We start from the raw sequence: 15,255 nt of genomic DNA, 5'->3' as shown, positions 1-15,255 counted from the left end.
CCTTTGCCCGTAAGCCTTAAACTTGTTAGGGAAAGTGCTGGGTTCAGAGCAAACTCAGGTCGGTAAAATTGGAGAAAACCAAAGACTTCCCTGAACTCGAGTTTTCATCGTTTCCCTCGTATTTGGGCCATCACCTTTCTGCATAAGGTGTTCGTTTCTTTGCACCCCTCCCCCTCCAAAGATATGGCTAAATGATTAAAGCTGGACCCGTAGGAAACAAAATCCCCAAATATCCCAACTGCCTCCCTATGAAGAAAGAAGCATGAAGTTCAGGTGTGGGATTAAACAGCTTTATTCAATGAGTGTGAGGAAATGTCAGCACAAATGGGCAGCGGTTGCTGGGGGGAATAGGGGAGAACTCGCAAAGGTAGTGTGATCAAGAGTGTCAGGATGTGGAGAAGGTATTGATTCTCTCACATTATGTCCTCAAGGTTCATGAACCATTAGACGCTGCTGGGCTGGTAATTTCCAAAGGGTTGAAACTAAGTAAGGTCTTGGAAACTACAAGTCAAGGGGATGGAGCTAAGAACAAGGGGTGAAGAATTGTCAGAAACAGCAAAATAAAAGTTTAAAAGCTTAGGATTTGAGTGTTGTTTTTTCTTAGTGAGAGAACTTGTTATATCTCTACTCATTGGCTTCAATTAAGAACAAAGCTAAGGAAAAGAAAATAGCTCCATGGAAGGGAGGGGGGGGGGGGGCTTTCATTATTTCAAAATTTGCTTAAGTGGGAAATAGAGAAGCACATAAAAATTGGAGAAAACCAAATTATTTCTTTAAACTCTTTGAATTTTCATCATTAACTCCAATTTTTTTCAACATCTATTGCCTGAGGACTTGTCTTCATCTTTTACTTATCTGCCTGAGAAGACACTTGCTTATTTTATTATTTTTTATACCTTTTATTACCTTTTTATAGCAGACAATCCCAAATAAAAATCCCAGAATGTTCGGTGATTGGTGAGAAAGCCAACCATGCTAACTGACCTAGGGGTAGAGTTAGAAAGGCTAGTAAACTTGTCTATAAAGTTGGTAACAATGAGACCAAGAATTAATTTACTATACCTCTTACTACCATTCTACTCTTGACTCTGAGCTAGGCTGGTTTGTGCCCAGCCCCCAATTAGACTTATTTTCTAAAATAGTTTGAGGAGCCAAAGGAATTTGGGTACCTAAGACATTTCCTGTGAAGAACCATACCTCTTCCAAAGTGATTTGAGGGACTTCATAGGGAAAGGGGGTGCATAGGGTAGTACAGTCCAGAGGGAAATAAATAACAATAAATAAATAGCCATTCCATGGCAGATTCTTTTAGCACCACCTTAACACAATGGATGAAGGAAAGCAGAGCCAAAGAGAAGTGTTGATAGGAAGGGGCCAAAGAAAACGAAAATACAGAAATGGTAATAAGGAGAAAAAAGGTTTTAGCCTTAAATCAAGTCCAACTCAAAGGAGTGGATGCTGGCAATAGGAGCTCTCCAGAAGTTGAAGGTGCTGTATTCGAGAAGGGGATCGTTTTCAGGATACTTCTGCTGCACAGCTTCACTTGGCTTCTCAGACAGATTCCCATCATTGCTGTTGTTTCGGGTCTTATAGGTGGACATGTCCAGCAGACCTAGGCCCTCCAACTCAGACAGATCCAGTTCGGGAATGGGCATTCTCCAGAAAAGGAAGGAGCTATATTGGCTGCTCACGGGGTCCCACATGATTTCCTGGGAAAGAATCACTGATTAGTATACATACTGCCAAGAGCCTCCGTGATGCTCCTGGCCTGTTTCCCTGTCTCTCCCCAGCTCAGAAACAAGCAGTAACAGAGTCCTGGGCTCCACCCATCCACTCCAAGGACTTCAGTAATCCTCTCTTTCATCCCTTGCTTTTAAATGCTGTCTGTTCTTAGTGAACCATCTTAGAATAGAGTTCCCTATAGCATCAACTCAACTCTGCAATTTGGTTCCTTTATCTACAAACTCCCCCCAGCTAACAGATGATTGTCACCATTATTCTTCACATTCCTTGCCTTGACCTTTTGCTCACAATTAACTATCTGATTACCCATATCTTGCTTTCTTTTAGACAAAAAATATGTGTATTTTGAGAGGTTTTCTGTACTTCCCAGTAATTCTCATTTTTCCCATGATGACGTCTTTTATATTATAGCTAATATGTATGTAGCGCTTTAAGATTTGCAAAACACTTAATAGCATTTTACATATCTCATTTGATAATAAAACGCCAAAGTTAAATAAGACTATCTACTACAGTCATCTCCACTGTAACATTCTGCACCTGTCCTATCTCTTTTAAGAGAGTACTGGAATCATCCATTAAGATGTCACCCCACGCTGCATTATTTTTGTATGCTTATATTTATGGTATACAACACATGCTATTTTATTGTTTATTGTTCCCTAACTACTTCACAGGTTAATTTCTCCTCTAACTAAATTATAACCTCCTTGAAAGGAGGAACCAGATTTTAGACTCTTTTTCTATGCAATGTTAGGAACATGAGTATTCAATGAATGAGGATCCTTTGGATTTATCACTATGGTCCAATAAACTTTTACTTTATTTTCTGCCTCTGAGGTTTGTTGCTGGGGTTTTTTTTTTTTTTTTTTTTTTAAACATTATACCCTATCTTGAAAACTTTTTTACTACTCTCTGTTCCTTCTTCCCTTCTATCCTTTGATAAAATCAATTCCTTCAGGAAGGTTTCTTTAACTTTGACAAGTTCCAGACCTATCCTTTCAGCATTCCCCCATATCACAGGTATATTGTGCTCTGAGAATATAGCACTATTATAGACTACATGGTATAAAAAATTAGTTCGATTGTCATATATGTAAAGTATATAGAATTAGTTCTTTCTTATGCATGTAGAAGATAATCATAAAATTAGTTGTCTTTTAAAGCATTTTTAAAAATCTCTATTTAGCTCAATGACTTTTTCTAAGAGCAATATACAAACCTCTCTATGTTCTTCTAACAGCTATATAGAATTCAGCATACAATCAATGATGTTAACTGATTTTTTTATTTTAAAGGTACACATATAGATTAACATCCCAAATCTGTCAGGCCACAGCTGATGTCTTAAAGACCTGGTCCAGTTTTCCAGCTTTGTCCTCCCCTACACAAAAGCTAAACCCTAGTTAAAGTTTTCCTTTTCCATGACTGCTTATGGTTCCTTTTGCCCTTATTTCCAGTAAGAGCTAAAGGAATAAAGACAAATGACTAGAGATCTTATACAAAAACTCAAAGGCAGAAAATAAAGCAAAGGTTTATTTGCCCGTAGGGGTAAATCCAAATGATTCAGTTATTAAATGGAATTTTCTCCAAGCTGATTGAATCCCCATCATCACTTTCACTCTCCTCCCTAACCAATCTCACCCCACCCACACATTGCTGCTTAGCAGTAAAAAAAAAAAAAAAAAAAAAAAACCTATATCTTTTGAACAATCCTGGCAACTAGAGAAAGATTAGGGTGGAGATATAAGGTATGTCCAGAAGGGACAAGACTCACCTCTCTCTCTGAAAAGGCTCTTTAGAATGTCGAAAATAATCCTCACCATTATTCTGGACTTAACTCTCTGCCTCTATTCTGAACAGTACAAAAATTTCCCTGAATAATGTGAAATTTCTGTACTAGAAATAAATTTCTGTACTTAAAAGAGAAATCCATTCACTAAAATAGGATTGAAGTCATCGGCATAAGAAGTCTGGAAGGAATTTTTAAACATTAACTAATCCTTGTTGCTCTTTCTCTTTTTAACTAGGCATGAACTCTAAAATAAACCCTATAAGCTGAGCATTAGTCAGCATGGAAGTTGCTTAGAAGAGAGGGTGAGGCAGGGATGGCTGGCAAAGCGTGGGGGAAGTATGTGGGAAAGGTGAGGTCATCATTCTCAGATATTCAGCTCTGCTCCACCTCAAAAATATTTGCAAAAAATATAGAAACATACACAAAAAGAGATACTTTTCATATGATTAACCCTGCAAAGGCTTGTGGGTTAAGAGGTCCTAAAAAATAAACCCAGAAGGCAAAACAGTGGTACCAGGTTCGACAAATAACCTTACCAGCAGTACGTATTTTCCAAATGTTGTATTAAAATGTTTCCTTGAAGACAGAATTAATAGTTTATAGTTTTCTTAAATCTCTTATAAAACTTATTACAATACTAACCTAATAGCCTTCTTAATACTTATTGATCAGACTTGCAAGATAATATAAACTCTCTACTTACAAACCCTTAGATATCCTCTAAAATTTCAAGAACTATCTATTTAACTGGACTTATTTTTCTGAGTGTTAAAAATATTCCGATATCTACATGGAGAAAATGTAAATGACTATAAAAAGCAAGAAACAGATTCTAAGAGCTGCCTCCATTTTCCATTGCTCTGATATAAAAGCTGACTGAGTAATCCTTACATAGTAGACAGAGCAGAAAATCTGATTTTTTTTTTTGGGGGGGGGAGGTGAGCCAATTAAGTCAGGCAAAACATCTTTTAAAAAATATTTGCTTAGGATCTAAATCTAGATGTATCATTAACCCAGAAGCTCATACAGAGATAGGTACAGAAACACAAAGATCTAAATAGGCAGTAATTTACAACAGAGAAATAAACTAGGTATGCGCATAAAATTTCTCTGAATGACCGGTACTTAAAATGTCCTTCATAACAATGGTCTTCACTTTAGAATAAAATTTTGCATGGGATTAAACAAAATCTGATAAAAAGCTTTCCTTACTCCACAAAACAGTCCTTTTACTGCTTGGACAAAAGCTATAACCTTCATTTTCAATTATCTAGAATTTTAAGCAAAAGCATATTTTGCCTTCAGGTAGATTCACATGTTGATGCAGGCAAAGATTATCAGACATATGGGAGAGAAGAGATATAGGAATATAGAAATACAGACAGACACACCCATTCACAGCCACACAAAGACTTGGTCACATCAAACCTTCTTAGGACCTGATGTGTCTACTACCTTCGCTTCAGAAAGTCTGTGTCATGATGTTACTCATGAAGGAAAAGTAATGGAAACCCTTCCGTTATAAACAGCCCATCCTGTCCCCAACCCTTTTTAATAATAATATTATTCCCTTTCCTTCCAGACCTCTAAGCTGCAAACATGCAGTCCCCCAGAAACTGGCTCCCATCCCCTGGTCTTGTGCACTGCACTGAATTCGAATGAGCTGGCAGGACAGCTCCCCATCACAGAAGGCCTTCCCTTCCCTACTTCTGCCTCTTCTCCAGAGAGAAAGGTTAAGACAAGAGAAGACTGATGTCCAGAGCATCGGTAGCTATTCCTACATAACCTGCTTTGATAAATCTTTCCCAGGGTGAACGCTGGTTTCACACAGACATATCAGAGAAATACTAAGATTTTTTTTAATGAGGAAGATAGATGTAATAATGATTTATCGATAAAATGACAGATGAATAATTAGAGATATGACATATTAAGGAAAAGACTGTATATGCGTACATACACACAAATAGCTAGAAATAAGATTTGGAAAGGTAATTAAATATACAAAGACATCTAGAGCTGGAGGTATGTAAACATGAATAAATATGACAGATCACATCTATTAAGTGACCACCTATTATTTAGAAACTGCCCTTTTACTGCCTTTTCTGTCTTCCCAACCCATGGTCCATCCCCATAAAACAAGCTGCCTCTGCATCCTCTACCTTTCCCCTCAGCTCAGCTTACCAGTCACCAACAGTCGGGGGGTTCCAAGGATGGGTCAGCCTTCAGGGGTCTTGGGCTGGTGGATAAAGAGAAGGTTGCAGTTGAAGCTTTGTCTGTCTCGCTCTCACGCCTTCTCCCTCTGCCTGAGTCTGACTGTCTATTCCGTCTCCCCCTGCAATGCAGCCCCTCCTAAAGGGGCGGAAGGACTCCCCCGCTCCCCTCCCCCTCCCAGCTAGGGCCTCTGACTCTGCTGATTCTCAGTGATTCTAGGGCCTGGCTCTCTGGGGGAAGAAATCAGATAGGCCTGATGGAGGTCCAGTCACAATATGTTAATTAACTTCCATTTCGCCCAGACAGCTGCTAACAGTGCCCCGGGAACCAGTTTCTTCTTTGATTTATTTTTAGGTTTTTATGAAATAAATTGTCTACATTGCAGCAAGAGGGGAGGGTTTAAAAGGGCTGTCTCTCCCCCCCGCCCCCAACTTCAAGGACACCAGATGGGAAATGGCTTTTAGAATCAGAGAAGCCCTTGATTTTTCTCTTGATTCTCGGTCATCTTTCAGAAGACACCCCCCCAAACCAAGCTGGGAGGAGCACACACACCCCTCCCCCCCAGCTCTACCTGCCCTTAGAGAAGGGCACAGAGAGGCCTGCGGAGGAGACGTCGGGGGAGAGGGAGGGAGGTCTGTGATCCATGAAGTCTAATGTCACTAATGTTTAATCTGCTGCAAAGGGCAGAAACGTTCCTTTTGACCTTCAGGGAAGAGCCGACAAGCACCGGGGGGGACTCGGGGCGCCCGCCCGCTCCGGGCCTCCGCCCTCCCCAGGCCCAGCCGAGCCCCTCAGCCCCCGGCTCCCCCGGCGGGGGGGGCTCCCGGCGCTGCCCCCCGGCCGTGCATTCCCCGCTCTGTCCAGAGTGGGAGCTGCGGGCCCGGCCGCGGGGAGGCGGATTTCGTAATCGAGCAGCTACCGTTTCCGCCATCCGCCAGCCCCACCTCTCGCAGGCCCGCCCTCGGTCCCCCGCACCGCCTAGGAGAGAAACCTTGAAGTTCCTGCCGGGAGGACCTCGGGCCGGAGCCCCGCAGCCCCTCTCTGTCGCCGGCGGACACCGCCGTCCCTGGGAGAGGCAGGTCAGAGCGCAGGGCCCGGCCGGCTCCGGCCTTTTGTCCGCTCGGGGGGGGGGGGGGGAGGGGCCGCCGGAGGCTGGGGGAAGAGTCGGAGCCAGACGGAGCGGAGGTGGCGGCGGCTGTGGGGGCGGGAGGAACCCCCCTTTACCCGGCTCCCCCCCAACCTCTCTGCAAACCCGGGCTGGCGAGCTCTTCACGGCGAGAGCCCCCGAAGGGCCTGCGCAGGGGCATTGGGGAGCCGAGGGCTGAAGAAGTGGGGGCCCCTCCGAGCCCAGTTAGCCTTGAGATTCTGGTGGGAGACCGAGATCCGCGCCCCGGGCGGGGGGAGCTGGGCAATGGCCAAGTAAGGTAAGAGAGCAGCCGCGGCGGCGGAGGAGGATGGGGGACTTCCGCCTCCAGGTTCCAGCCGCAGGCCGGCGGGCGCGGACAGAAAAGCGGGCTCCTTGGGCGGCTTCTGGCAATGCGGGGCCGGAGGCCGGGAGCCGCAGGAGGACGCTTTATTTGGGGAATCCCTCCGGGCGGCTGCGGCGGGCTGCGGCGCTGCCCCCGGACCGGGAGCGGCGGGGGGAGGGCCGGGGCTCTCCCGCGCCTGTCACCGGGCCGAGAACCCCGGCTCCCGGCCCCCTCCCTGGCCCTTCCCTCCTCCTCCGTGTCCCGGGCCTTTCCGGGAAGAAGCCGAGGTGCTGCAGCCCGAGCTTCCCCTTTCTCCCGCCCCTCCGCCCCCCTTCTTCCTCTCTCTCTCCGGCTGCTTCTTGTGAAGGCTTGTCAGGCAGCGGGAGCGAGCCCGAGGCCGTGGGACCGGGAGAACCGGTTTGGGGCCAGGCGGGAGCGGGGAGCAGCGCGCCTCTGCCCCCCTCCGGGGTGCTGGGGCCCTCACGGCTGGGGGGCCGGGGGCGCCACCCCCTCGGCGCTCGGGGCGCTCGGGGCCGTGACCTCGGCGGGAGCCGCCGCCCTGCCCTGGCTTCTCTTTGGGAACGAGTGAGGCGCTCCCTCGGGCAGGCTGGGAGTCCCCTCCTAGAACGGGTCCCTCTCCTTCGGGCCGCTTCTCGGCCACTCCCCCTCCCGGGGGGGGAAGCCCCGCCCCCGCCGCGCTCGGGCTTCCCCTGCCCCCGCACAGCCCCCCAGGCCTGACCCCCCCGCGGGCCCCCTTCCCCTCCAGATGGCCCCCGGCTGGAAGAAGGGAGCTTCCCGGTCGCTTCCAGCATCATTCCCCCGCCGGGGCCGGGCGCCGCTCACACTCTCCCTCCCCCAGCTCCGGCCGGCCCCGGCGGGGGGAACAGAAGGCCCCTTGTTCCCTCCGCCGGCCCCTTGTTCCCTCCGCCGGCTCCTTCCCCCTCCCCGTCTGCCTCCGTCCGCTCAGCCTCCCCGGGACAGCCCGTCTTCGCCTGGCCTGCCCGGCTGGGGCGGGGGGAGTTTCCTCCGATTCTTCATTGTTTCCTCCGTTTCCCCCTTGACCTCTTCCACCCACTGTTAGCACTGAGACAAACCCTGTGACTGCCGCCCCCCAGAGCCCCCCCCCCCCAACCCCGATCGCCTGTCCTAGCTCATGCCCTTTGTCGGCAAATCCTCCGTTACTTTTCTCCCTTGGCTCAGTCTCCTAGAAATTTATGATCCCATTTTATTGCTGTTCTAATCGCTGGCGCTCTCAGTAGGGAGGGTCCAAAAGCCAGGCTTAGGGGAGGGAAGCCCCTCGGTGTGAGAAATGAAATAAGGCTAAGAAGGTTTTAAGGTTAATGCATGTATTGTTTACAAATGGACCAGAAGATGGGCTTGGTGAGGGTGGGATTTGCCCCAGCAAGCAAGCATCAAAACCGCGATTCCCCCCCCAGCTTTACATAGCCCAACTCCGGCGCCACATACCTTGGGTGTCTGAAATGCTACTGTTGACTGTGCAGCATGACAAGCCGGGCCTAGGAGGGAATTAATAAATGTTTATTTAATAAAGATAGTTGGCAATGTATTTTGATGAATACATTCATTAAAAGGACTTAATTTGGAAAAGAGAGGGTCTCCTTTTTTGGATCCAGATTTAATGGCTAGTGAGAAAAATGAGACGGGCTATCTCCTGCCTCTGAGCCATCATCACTTAAGCCATCCCTCTTGCTAAGAGTGCACTTCCGTTCTCCTCCTCTCATCCATTTGAATTCCTCTCCCTTGAAGGCCCTTCCTGTCTCCCTCAACCCTCACCCTTTCCTGATTCACTTGTTCTGGGTAAAGGGAGATAATCTGATTGTATCTGTACCTCACAGGGTTACTATGAGAAAAGTATTTTGTAAACATTCAGTATATTAATGCAAACTATTACTATCTGTCTTTGGCTCTTACTCAATATAATTTAGTAAGAACATAGTAATCATTTATGTGTCAAACACTGCTAAGGGCAGGAGATATATAAAGAGGAAAAGGCAATGGTCCATGTCTTTGAGGAGCTTACATTCTGAGGGAAAACAATATGTCTCAAATAAATAAATTCTAAATATATGCAAAGGAAATACAAGATAATTTTGAAGCTGGGTTTGGGTTTAGACCAACAACTAAGAAAACCAAGAAAATCCTCATCTAGTAGATAGACTTAGAATTTCAAGAGGAGAAGGGAAAGATAGGGATTAAGACAGGAGATGAAATATACTATACAGAATATATGTTCTAAGTAGCCCATTTTGGCAGGATTATAAAATCAATGAAAGGAAATAATATGAAATGGGTTTTGGAAACTATGTGGAAGTCAGTTATCTGGTTCTAGAGGTAATAGGGAGAGACTGAAGCTTCTGGTGGTCAGTAGAGACAGAATTTTAATATAATGTATGTCACACCTAATTGATTGTAATTACTTAAGGGTCAGTATTGTTATTTTTCCATCTTTGTATCTCCAGTGCCTATTATAGTAGGCACTCAGTAAGTACTTAATGAATAAATGAATTATAACAAGTTTTGAAGTGAAAGGTCCTGATCTTATACACACCAAGGATCCTTAAGCACTTAAAATAGCAGTGGATATGTCTTTTAGTTTGGTGCTGAGCATCTAGTTGTTGAGGATGGGCAATTAGGTGATGAAGCAGCTGATGGTGCTTGTGGAGAGGAGGGTGTTGACTCAAGGCTGGTGAGAGCAAGGGTCTTGTGGGGAATAATGCAGAATAGTACACCACTCCAAAGTATGTGGAGAGAATGGGTCTAAAACCTTGCTGGAATAGAGGACCCCATATAGACAACACATCTATAATGTGCAATATATAGAAACATATAATATACATATCATTTATATAGTGAAACATGTCACACTAAAGACAAATAATGTAAAAACATACACACACACACACAATAATGTAAAAACACACACACACACACACACACACACACACACACATTCCTGACTATATTTCAAGGTCAGTTAATGGAGGAATTATGACAAACTGTCCCTGAGGAAAAAAGGGAGGAAATCATTTCAGTTTAATGAACATTTATTGTTCCAACTATGTTCAGGGCATTATATTAAGCTCTGGAATACAAAGTTAAACCGTGTGGTTCTCTTCCCTCAAAGACTTTAAAATCTTATTTGGGATGGAGGACAGAGCACAAACATGATTAAGTTGGTATGACACAAAGTAGGTTGTGATGGGGAATATTCTGACCAAAACACTCTTTAAAGAGTCTAAATATTCAGTGATTGTTTTTCTCTGAAGGAATGATGAGATTTCATGACACCTGACTCAAATCCTGAAGAAAAAGATTTCATCAGACAGAGATGAGAAGGGAATAAGTTCTAAGTATGGGGATTGTCCTGCCCTGATGCAGGAAGATGAAAGGGAACATAATGACACTGGACAACAACAGTTAATTAGAAGGCCTTGTTGAAAATTAAAATGCAAACTCCCCCCCCCCCCCCCCCCAAAAAAAAAAAAAAAAAAACAGTCGTGATTAAGGCAGGAAAGATAGGTTAAAATCAGATTGTAGAAGAATTTAATTGTCAGAATGATTTTTTTTAAAATTTCTATGGGTAATAAATACTTTCATTGGACAAAATGAGAGGCAAAGTTAGGAGGAGGGACGAGACAGGGCAGAAATGGTGTTGGTAGAGAAGGAAGGTAGGGGCCCTGTTGATGAGAAGAAGAAACCACTATTTCCTCTTCAGTTCTAAGTTATTTATCTGCCCCTCCTCTTCCGCCCCCACCTCAGGGAGAGAAAGCTGAAGCTTGCAACACTCCCCAACCCAAATCAGCCCTGCTCTCCTCCCCAGTCCTCCTCTCCTTCCTCCAGCACCCTAAATCTCTTATCTGTCTAGCTGCCACAGGCTTCTGTCCTTCACCTTTTCCTGTCCATCACTGTCACCTCTTTGCCTGGAGCTATAAAACCAGTAGGTCCTCAAGTGGACAAGGAGGAAGCAGTGTTAGGATGGGGGATGGGGGCAGGAAAAGGAGACTGGGAAGACTGCTGCTGGCACTGGGGTAAGGGGTTCTCAGAGGAGAGCTGTACCTCGCCATGACTTCTTTACCCCCTTCTCTCCTCCAGGTCTCCAAGTTTTGAGGAAGATACAATTTTCGGCTACATTTGTTCTACTCTCCTCTTCCTTCCTAGTCTGCCATGGACTGAGGCACTGACTAGTTGAATGTCCTTAAGATTCTACCGTCTCGGGTCCTTCTGATTCATTCTAATTGTCAATTCCCCCGAGGAGAATAAGGGGAAAAAGGAGGTCTTCAAAGAAGGAGGACCAAGGGACCAGAAAAGGAGCCCTCTGGGGCCTCGGGCAGGGGGACAAAACTGGAACCATCAGGGAACATGAGTGAGTTTTGGCACAAACTGGGCTGCTGTGTGGTAGAGAAACCCCAGCCGGTGAGTCTCCTTCCCCCCCCCCCCTTCCCCCACCCCGTCACACAAGAGGGAGCATACCTTGTGGTGTTCACACCTGACAGAATCTGGTCCTTTCAGGCACACTGTGTCTTGTCTGCTAGGCTAATGTCTCACAGGCAGATAGTACATGAGGCAAAGCTAAAAAAAATGGTCTCAGTTTTCTCCCATCCTGCTCCCTATTCCCTGGTGGGCAGGAAAGGGGGCAGTGCTAGGCAACTACCCACATTGTTCTCTCATCAAATAGTGACTTCAGCTGATTCAGCATCTGCCCTCTGGACCACCGCCCCAGGTCTTTTTTCCCCATCTTCCTGACACAATGCCTTTTTAGTTCTAGTCTCCCTCATACTCTGATCTGCCCTTCTCTTCCATGGTTTTATTGAGGAAAGGGTCTTTCCTCCCTAGAGGATCTGAGCTCCTTGTCCCTCTTTCTCAGCTCTGGTTGACAGCCTTTATTCTTAGTCTTTTCACCCTTTCCCAACAGAAAAAGAAGAGAAGGCGGATTGACAGGACAATGATCGGAGAACCAATGAATTTTGTTCATCTAACACACATTGGCTCTGGAGAGATGGGAGCTGGAGATGGACTCTCCATGGTAAATATGAGAAAAGAGGGAGGCTTGGAATGGGGGTCTAAGATAGGAAATGTTCCCTTCTACTGGAAGCTAAAGCTATTGCCTGAGAGTCGTGAAAAGGAAGTCTCCAAAACCCATCTCAAAAACATGGTTTTGAAAATCAAATTGGTGTTAAAAAAAAAAAGATAAAAATAAAAGCATTATAAAAATGCAGAGTATTATTAGGAAAACTGCTCACATTTCATACTTAAGCAGAACAGAATAAGAGAACAGGGCTGAGACTATATAGCTAGAAAGGTGAGGTCTAAGAAATGACTTCATAGTTAAGGAGACTTGGGGACTGAAGGGTATCTCCTTTCTAGGAAAAACGACTATCTGTGTGGGGAGTTGAGGTAAAGAAGGGTTAATGTCATTCTCTAAGATGCCTTTTCCTCACAGACAGGTGCTGTACAAGAGCAAATGAGGTCCAAGGGAAACCGGGACAGACCATGGAGCAGCTCCAGGGGCTTATAGTTCTAAGAGAGATGGTGAGTAAAGGAGAAAGGAGCCCTGCCCACCTCCCCTCCTCATCCTCAGATCTTGTGGCTTGGGTTGGAAATTAATGGGAGAGGGAAAAAAATGAGTGAAATCTCACAATGAGATCCAGCAGATAGAACAATGAGTAAAAGACCTCTGAGAGCCAGAAAGAAAGAGGCAGAAATCCAGACACCAAAATATTCAGATATATAGTCTATTTAATTCAAATATCCTATAGACTATATCCCATTATGTTTAAATTAGCCACAGACAGTAGTAACTCTTTCCCTTTGGCCTTTAAGCCTGACCATTCCACTCTTTTCCTACTCAGGTTTTGCCATCTTGGAATCCCCAGTCCTGTGCTCAGCTAAGAAGAAATGCTGTCCCTTCCTGAACCAATGACCCCGGGACCTTCCCCTCTGTCTTCCCTACCTATCAGTGTCTAGAAGGGCTTGGGAGCCTGGACTCCTCTCTCTACCACCCTGGTCAAGCCCCTCCTGGCGATGGGGTCAAGGCAGCAGGACTGACCAAATGACCACTGGCTAACCAGTTCTAGCCTTGGATACCCAAGTGACCTGAGATAGGAGCCCTTACGCCCACCCTTGGGAGGAACCAAGGGTGAAGTCTAGGTTCCTTAATGATGGTCTGGGCCCTGGGCTGCTCTTTAACTTGGACCTCTAGCTTAGGAATCCTCCTCTTGGGGTAGGTGGGATGCACTGTCAAAGCTAAGGCCAGCTTTGTTGATCGCTACCTACATCCACATCCTCTCCGGCTCTCTTCTTGGACTTTCAGGCAAGGGGCCAGGGAAGACAACCACCTACTTCTCTTATTTCCCCCTTTGGACTCTAGCTCCTCAGCTCACAGCATTTCAGCCTCTTTCTCGGAATACCTAGGGCCTTTTAACCTGGTTTCTATAGCATTAGTATCTATCTGCCAGTTATCTCCTCTTTTTTTTTATAATTAAAAAGTTAATTTAAGACCAGTTCTCTTAATTACCCCCAACCATGTCAGGACCTATCACAATCCCCACTGCATCTATTCTCAGGGTTGGGAATTGGGAGAAACCACCTGTGTGCTAAACATTTGTCCTTCTGTCAAATCTTCAGGATCAGGCTTGACCTCCATTGACCTCCCCTGCTGGCACAGGTGAGGGAGAGAATGGAAAAAGGAGTTGGGATCTGGGACTACAGAAGGAAGTTATACCTCAGGGAGGACCTTCTGACCATCCTGAGAGAGAGAGGGCTACCTTTGATTTTGTAGCTAGAAACCTCATCATGAATGTGCCCTGCTTACAGGCAGGACTCTGCTCGGGGTATAAATCCTCGTAGATTTGAGGTTTGAAGAAGTATTTTTTCCCCCAATGATTTTCAGTTCTGGCCCATCTTAAGAGTCTCTGCAGCTGGGCTGTGGACAGACAGAGAATCCCTTCTAGCCAGGGTTAGCAAGATTCTACACCTTTCTAAGCCATGCAATTTTATTTTAATATCTGTACGTGTGTATCTAATGTTTCTGTGATCGGTGTATGTTTGTGACGTGGTCATTCTTGCTAATTGGAAGAGAGGTCCCAGAAGGCATTGGTAGAGCACCCTGGGATGGGTAGGACCAGTGCAGTGGTGAAAACTCCATATTGTTCTCCTTCTGTGCAATACCAGACTCAGGTGGGGGTTAGGATAAATTCTGAGTAGTTCCCCACCTGATAAAAAAAGGCCAGTGTTGTGGGTGTCTCCATACCTCCAATCTTCCTCGGGTGTTCTCTGCTTTTTTCCCTTTTTGAAGGGGTAGGGAACAAGACTGAGGAAGGCACAAAGCCAAACCGAAACCTGACCCTCCACTCGGGCAAGGAGTTGTCTAGTCTCTATGGTCGCCTCGGTGGCAGGAAGGAGGTGCTAAGTGAGGAACCATTAGCAGCACAGGGCCCAAGACTCAGCTCTTCCATCTTTCTAAGGACTTTGCCTCCCTCTGCACTGACTAGGGAGACCCTTGCATTTGCAAAACTCTGTTCTTCCTACTTTTTAAATGTCTCTTTAGATCAACGGTTGATGTGGCACAATAATTTTCTGATTCACACTTGGCTCATCTTTCGGTTGCTTTGAGGGGTGGCCTCGATTCTAACCCTGAAAGCTAAGTGGAAACTAGAAATCTGCCTGGGAATTGACTTGGTTCTGGAAGGGTGAGGTACTGTCTGCTCAGCTGGATCTGTGAACACTGGTGGCTTTATTTCTAGTCTTGGGCCACACTCCTTTTTGTCTTCCCTTTTTGAAAGCTCTTATACCATTGGCCTTCCCTTTTATGGAACTCACTTGATATTACTTATGCCTTCCCTCATCACTTCTACCAACTTCCAGAAGTGATTGGGGTGGGTTTGAGAGTCTTAATTTATCAAAACAAACAACAACAACAAAAACTGCCAGACTTTGTTAAATACATTTTTTTTTTTCAAATAAAAAAAATTCTCCAGCAAAAAGTTTCAGAAGGATCTTTCTGTGTAGGGG

General features: G+C 45.6%; 2 protein-coding genes across 7 annotated transcripts; one reads left to right on the top strand and one right to left on the bottom strand.

Annotated features, from left to right (window-relative positions):
• Window positions 1-274: 274 nt before the first annotated feature.
• MLLT11 (MLLT11 transcription factor 7 cofactor) lies at window positions 275-12,115 on the bottom strand. Of its 4 annotated transcripts, XM_003769922.3 has the most exons (4): window positions 11,716-12,115; window positions 8,692-8,741; window positions 5,726-5,780; window positions 275-1,709 (listed from the first exon to the last, which is right to left on the bottom strand). In XM_003769922.3, exon 4 carries the CDS (start codon window positions 1,701-1,703, stop codon window positions 1,428-1,430), a length of 276 nt encoding a protein of 91 aa, XP_003769970.1. In that variant the 5' UTR covers window positions 1,704-1,709; window positions 5,726-5,780; window positions 8,692-8,741; window positions 11,716-12,115; the 3' UTR covers window positions 275-1,427. The 4 variants fall into 4 exon arrangements, with proteins under 4 accessions (XP_003769970.1, XP_031823360.1, XP_031823359.1 ...); XM_031967499.1 differs by lacking the exons at window positions 8,692-8,741; window positions 11,716-12,115 and adding an exon at window positions 6,747-6,835 and having other exon boundaries at window positions 277-1,709; XM_012549720.3 differs by lacking the exons at window positions 8,692-8,741; window positions 11,716-12,115 and adding an exon at window positions 6,327-6,422 and having other exon boundaries at window positions 277-1,709.
• On the top strand, window positions 6,396-15,227 carry CDC42SE1 (CDC42 small effector 1). Of its 3 annotated transcripts, none has more exons than XM_031967497.1 (5): window positions 6,721-6,834; window positions 11,338-11,658; window positions 12,158-12,268; window positions 12,686-12,774; window positions 13,095-15,227. In XM_031967497.1, exons 2-4 carry the CDS (start codon window positions 11,605-11,607, stop codon window positions 12,758-12,760), a joined length of 240 nt encoding a protein of 79 aa, XP_031823357.1. In that variant the 5' UTR covers window positions 6,721-6,834; window positions 11,338-11,604; the 3' UTR covers window positions 12,761-12,774; window positions 13,095-15,227. The 3 variants fall into 3 exon arrangements, with proteins under 3 accessions (XP_031823356.1, XP_031823357.1, XP_031823358.1); XM_031967498.1 differs by lacking the exon at window positions 6,721-6,834 and adding an exon at window positions 6,888-7,179; XM_031967496.1 differs by lacking the exons at window positions 12,158-12,268; window positions 12,686-12,774; window positions 13,095-15,227 and having other exon boundaries at window positions 6,396-6,834.
• The last annotated feature ends 28 nt before the right edge of the window (window positions 15,228-15,255 follow it).

Source organism: Sarcophilus harrisii, chromosome 4, assembly GCF_902635505.1.
Source record: "Sarcophilus harrisii chromosome 4, mSarHar1.11, whole genome shotgun sequence".
NCBI classification, from domain to species: domain Eukaryota; kingdom Metazoa; phylum Chordata; class Mammalia; order Dasyuromorphia; family Dasyuridae; genus Sarcophilus; species Sarcophilus harrisii.
The sequence above is the reverse complement of the archived record's forward strand: the minus strand, read 5'-3'. Positions and strand labels throughout refer to the sequence as shown.

Coding starts and splice junctions, on each gene's coding strand:
- CDC42SE1 (XM_031967496.1), top strand. CDS start 6,409: ATGTCACTAATGTTTAATCTGCTGCAAAGGGCAGAAACGTTCCTTTTG.
- MLLT11 (XM_003769922.3), bottom strand. CDS start 1,703: ATGTGGGACCCCGTGAGCAGCCAATATAGCTCCTTCCTTTTCTGGAGA.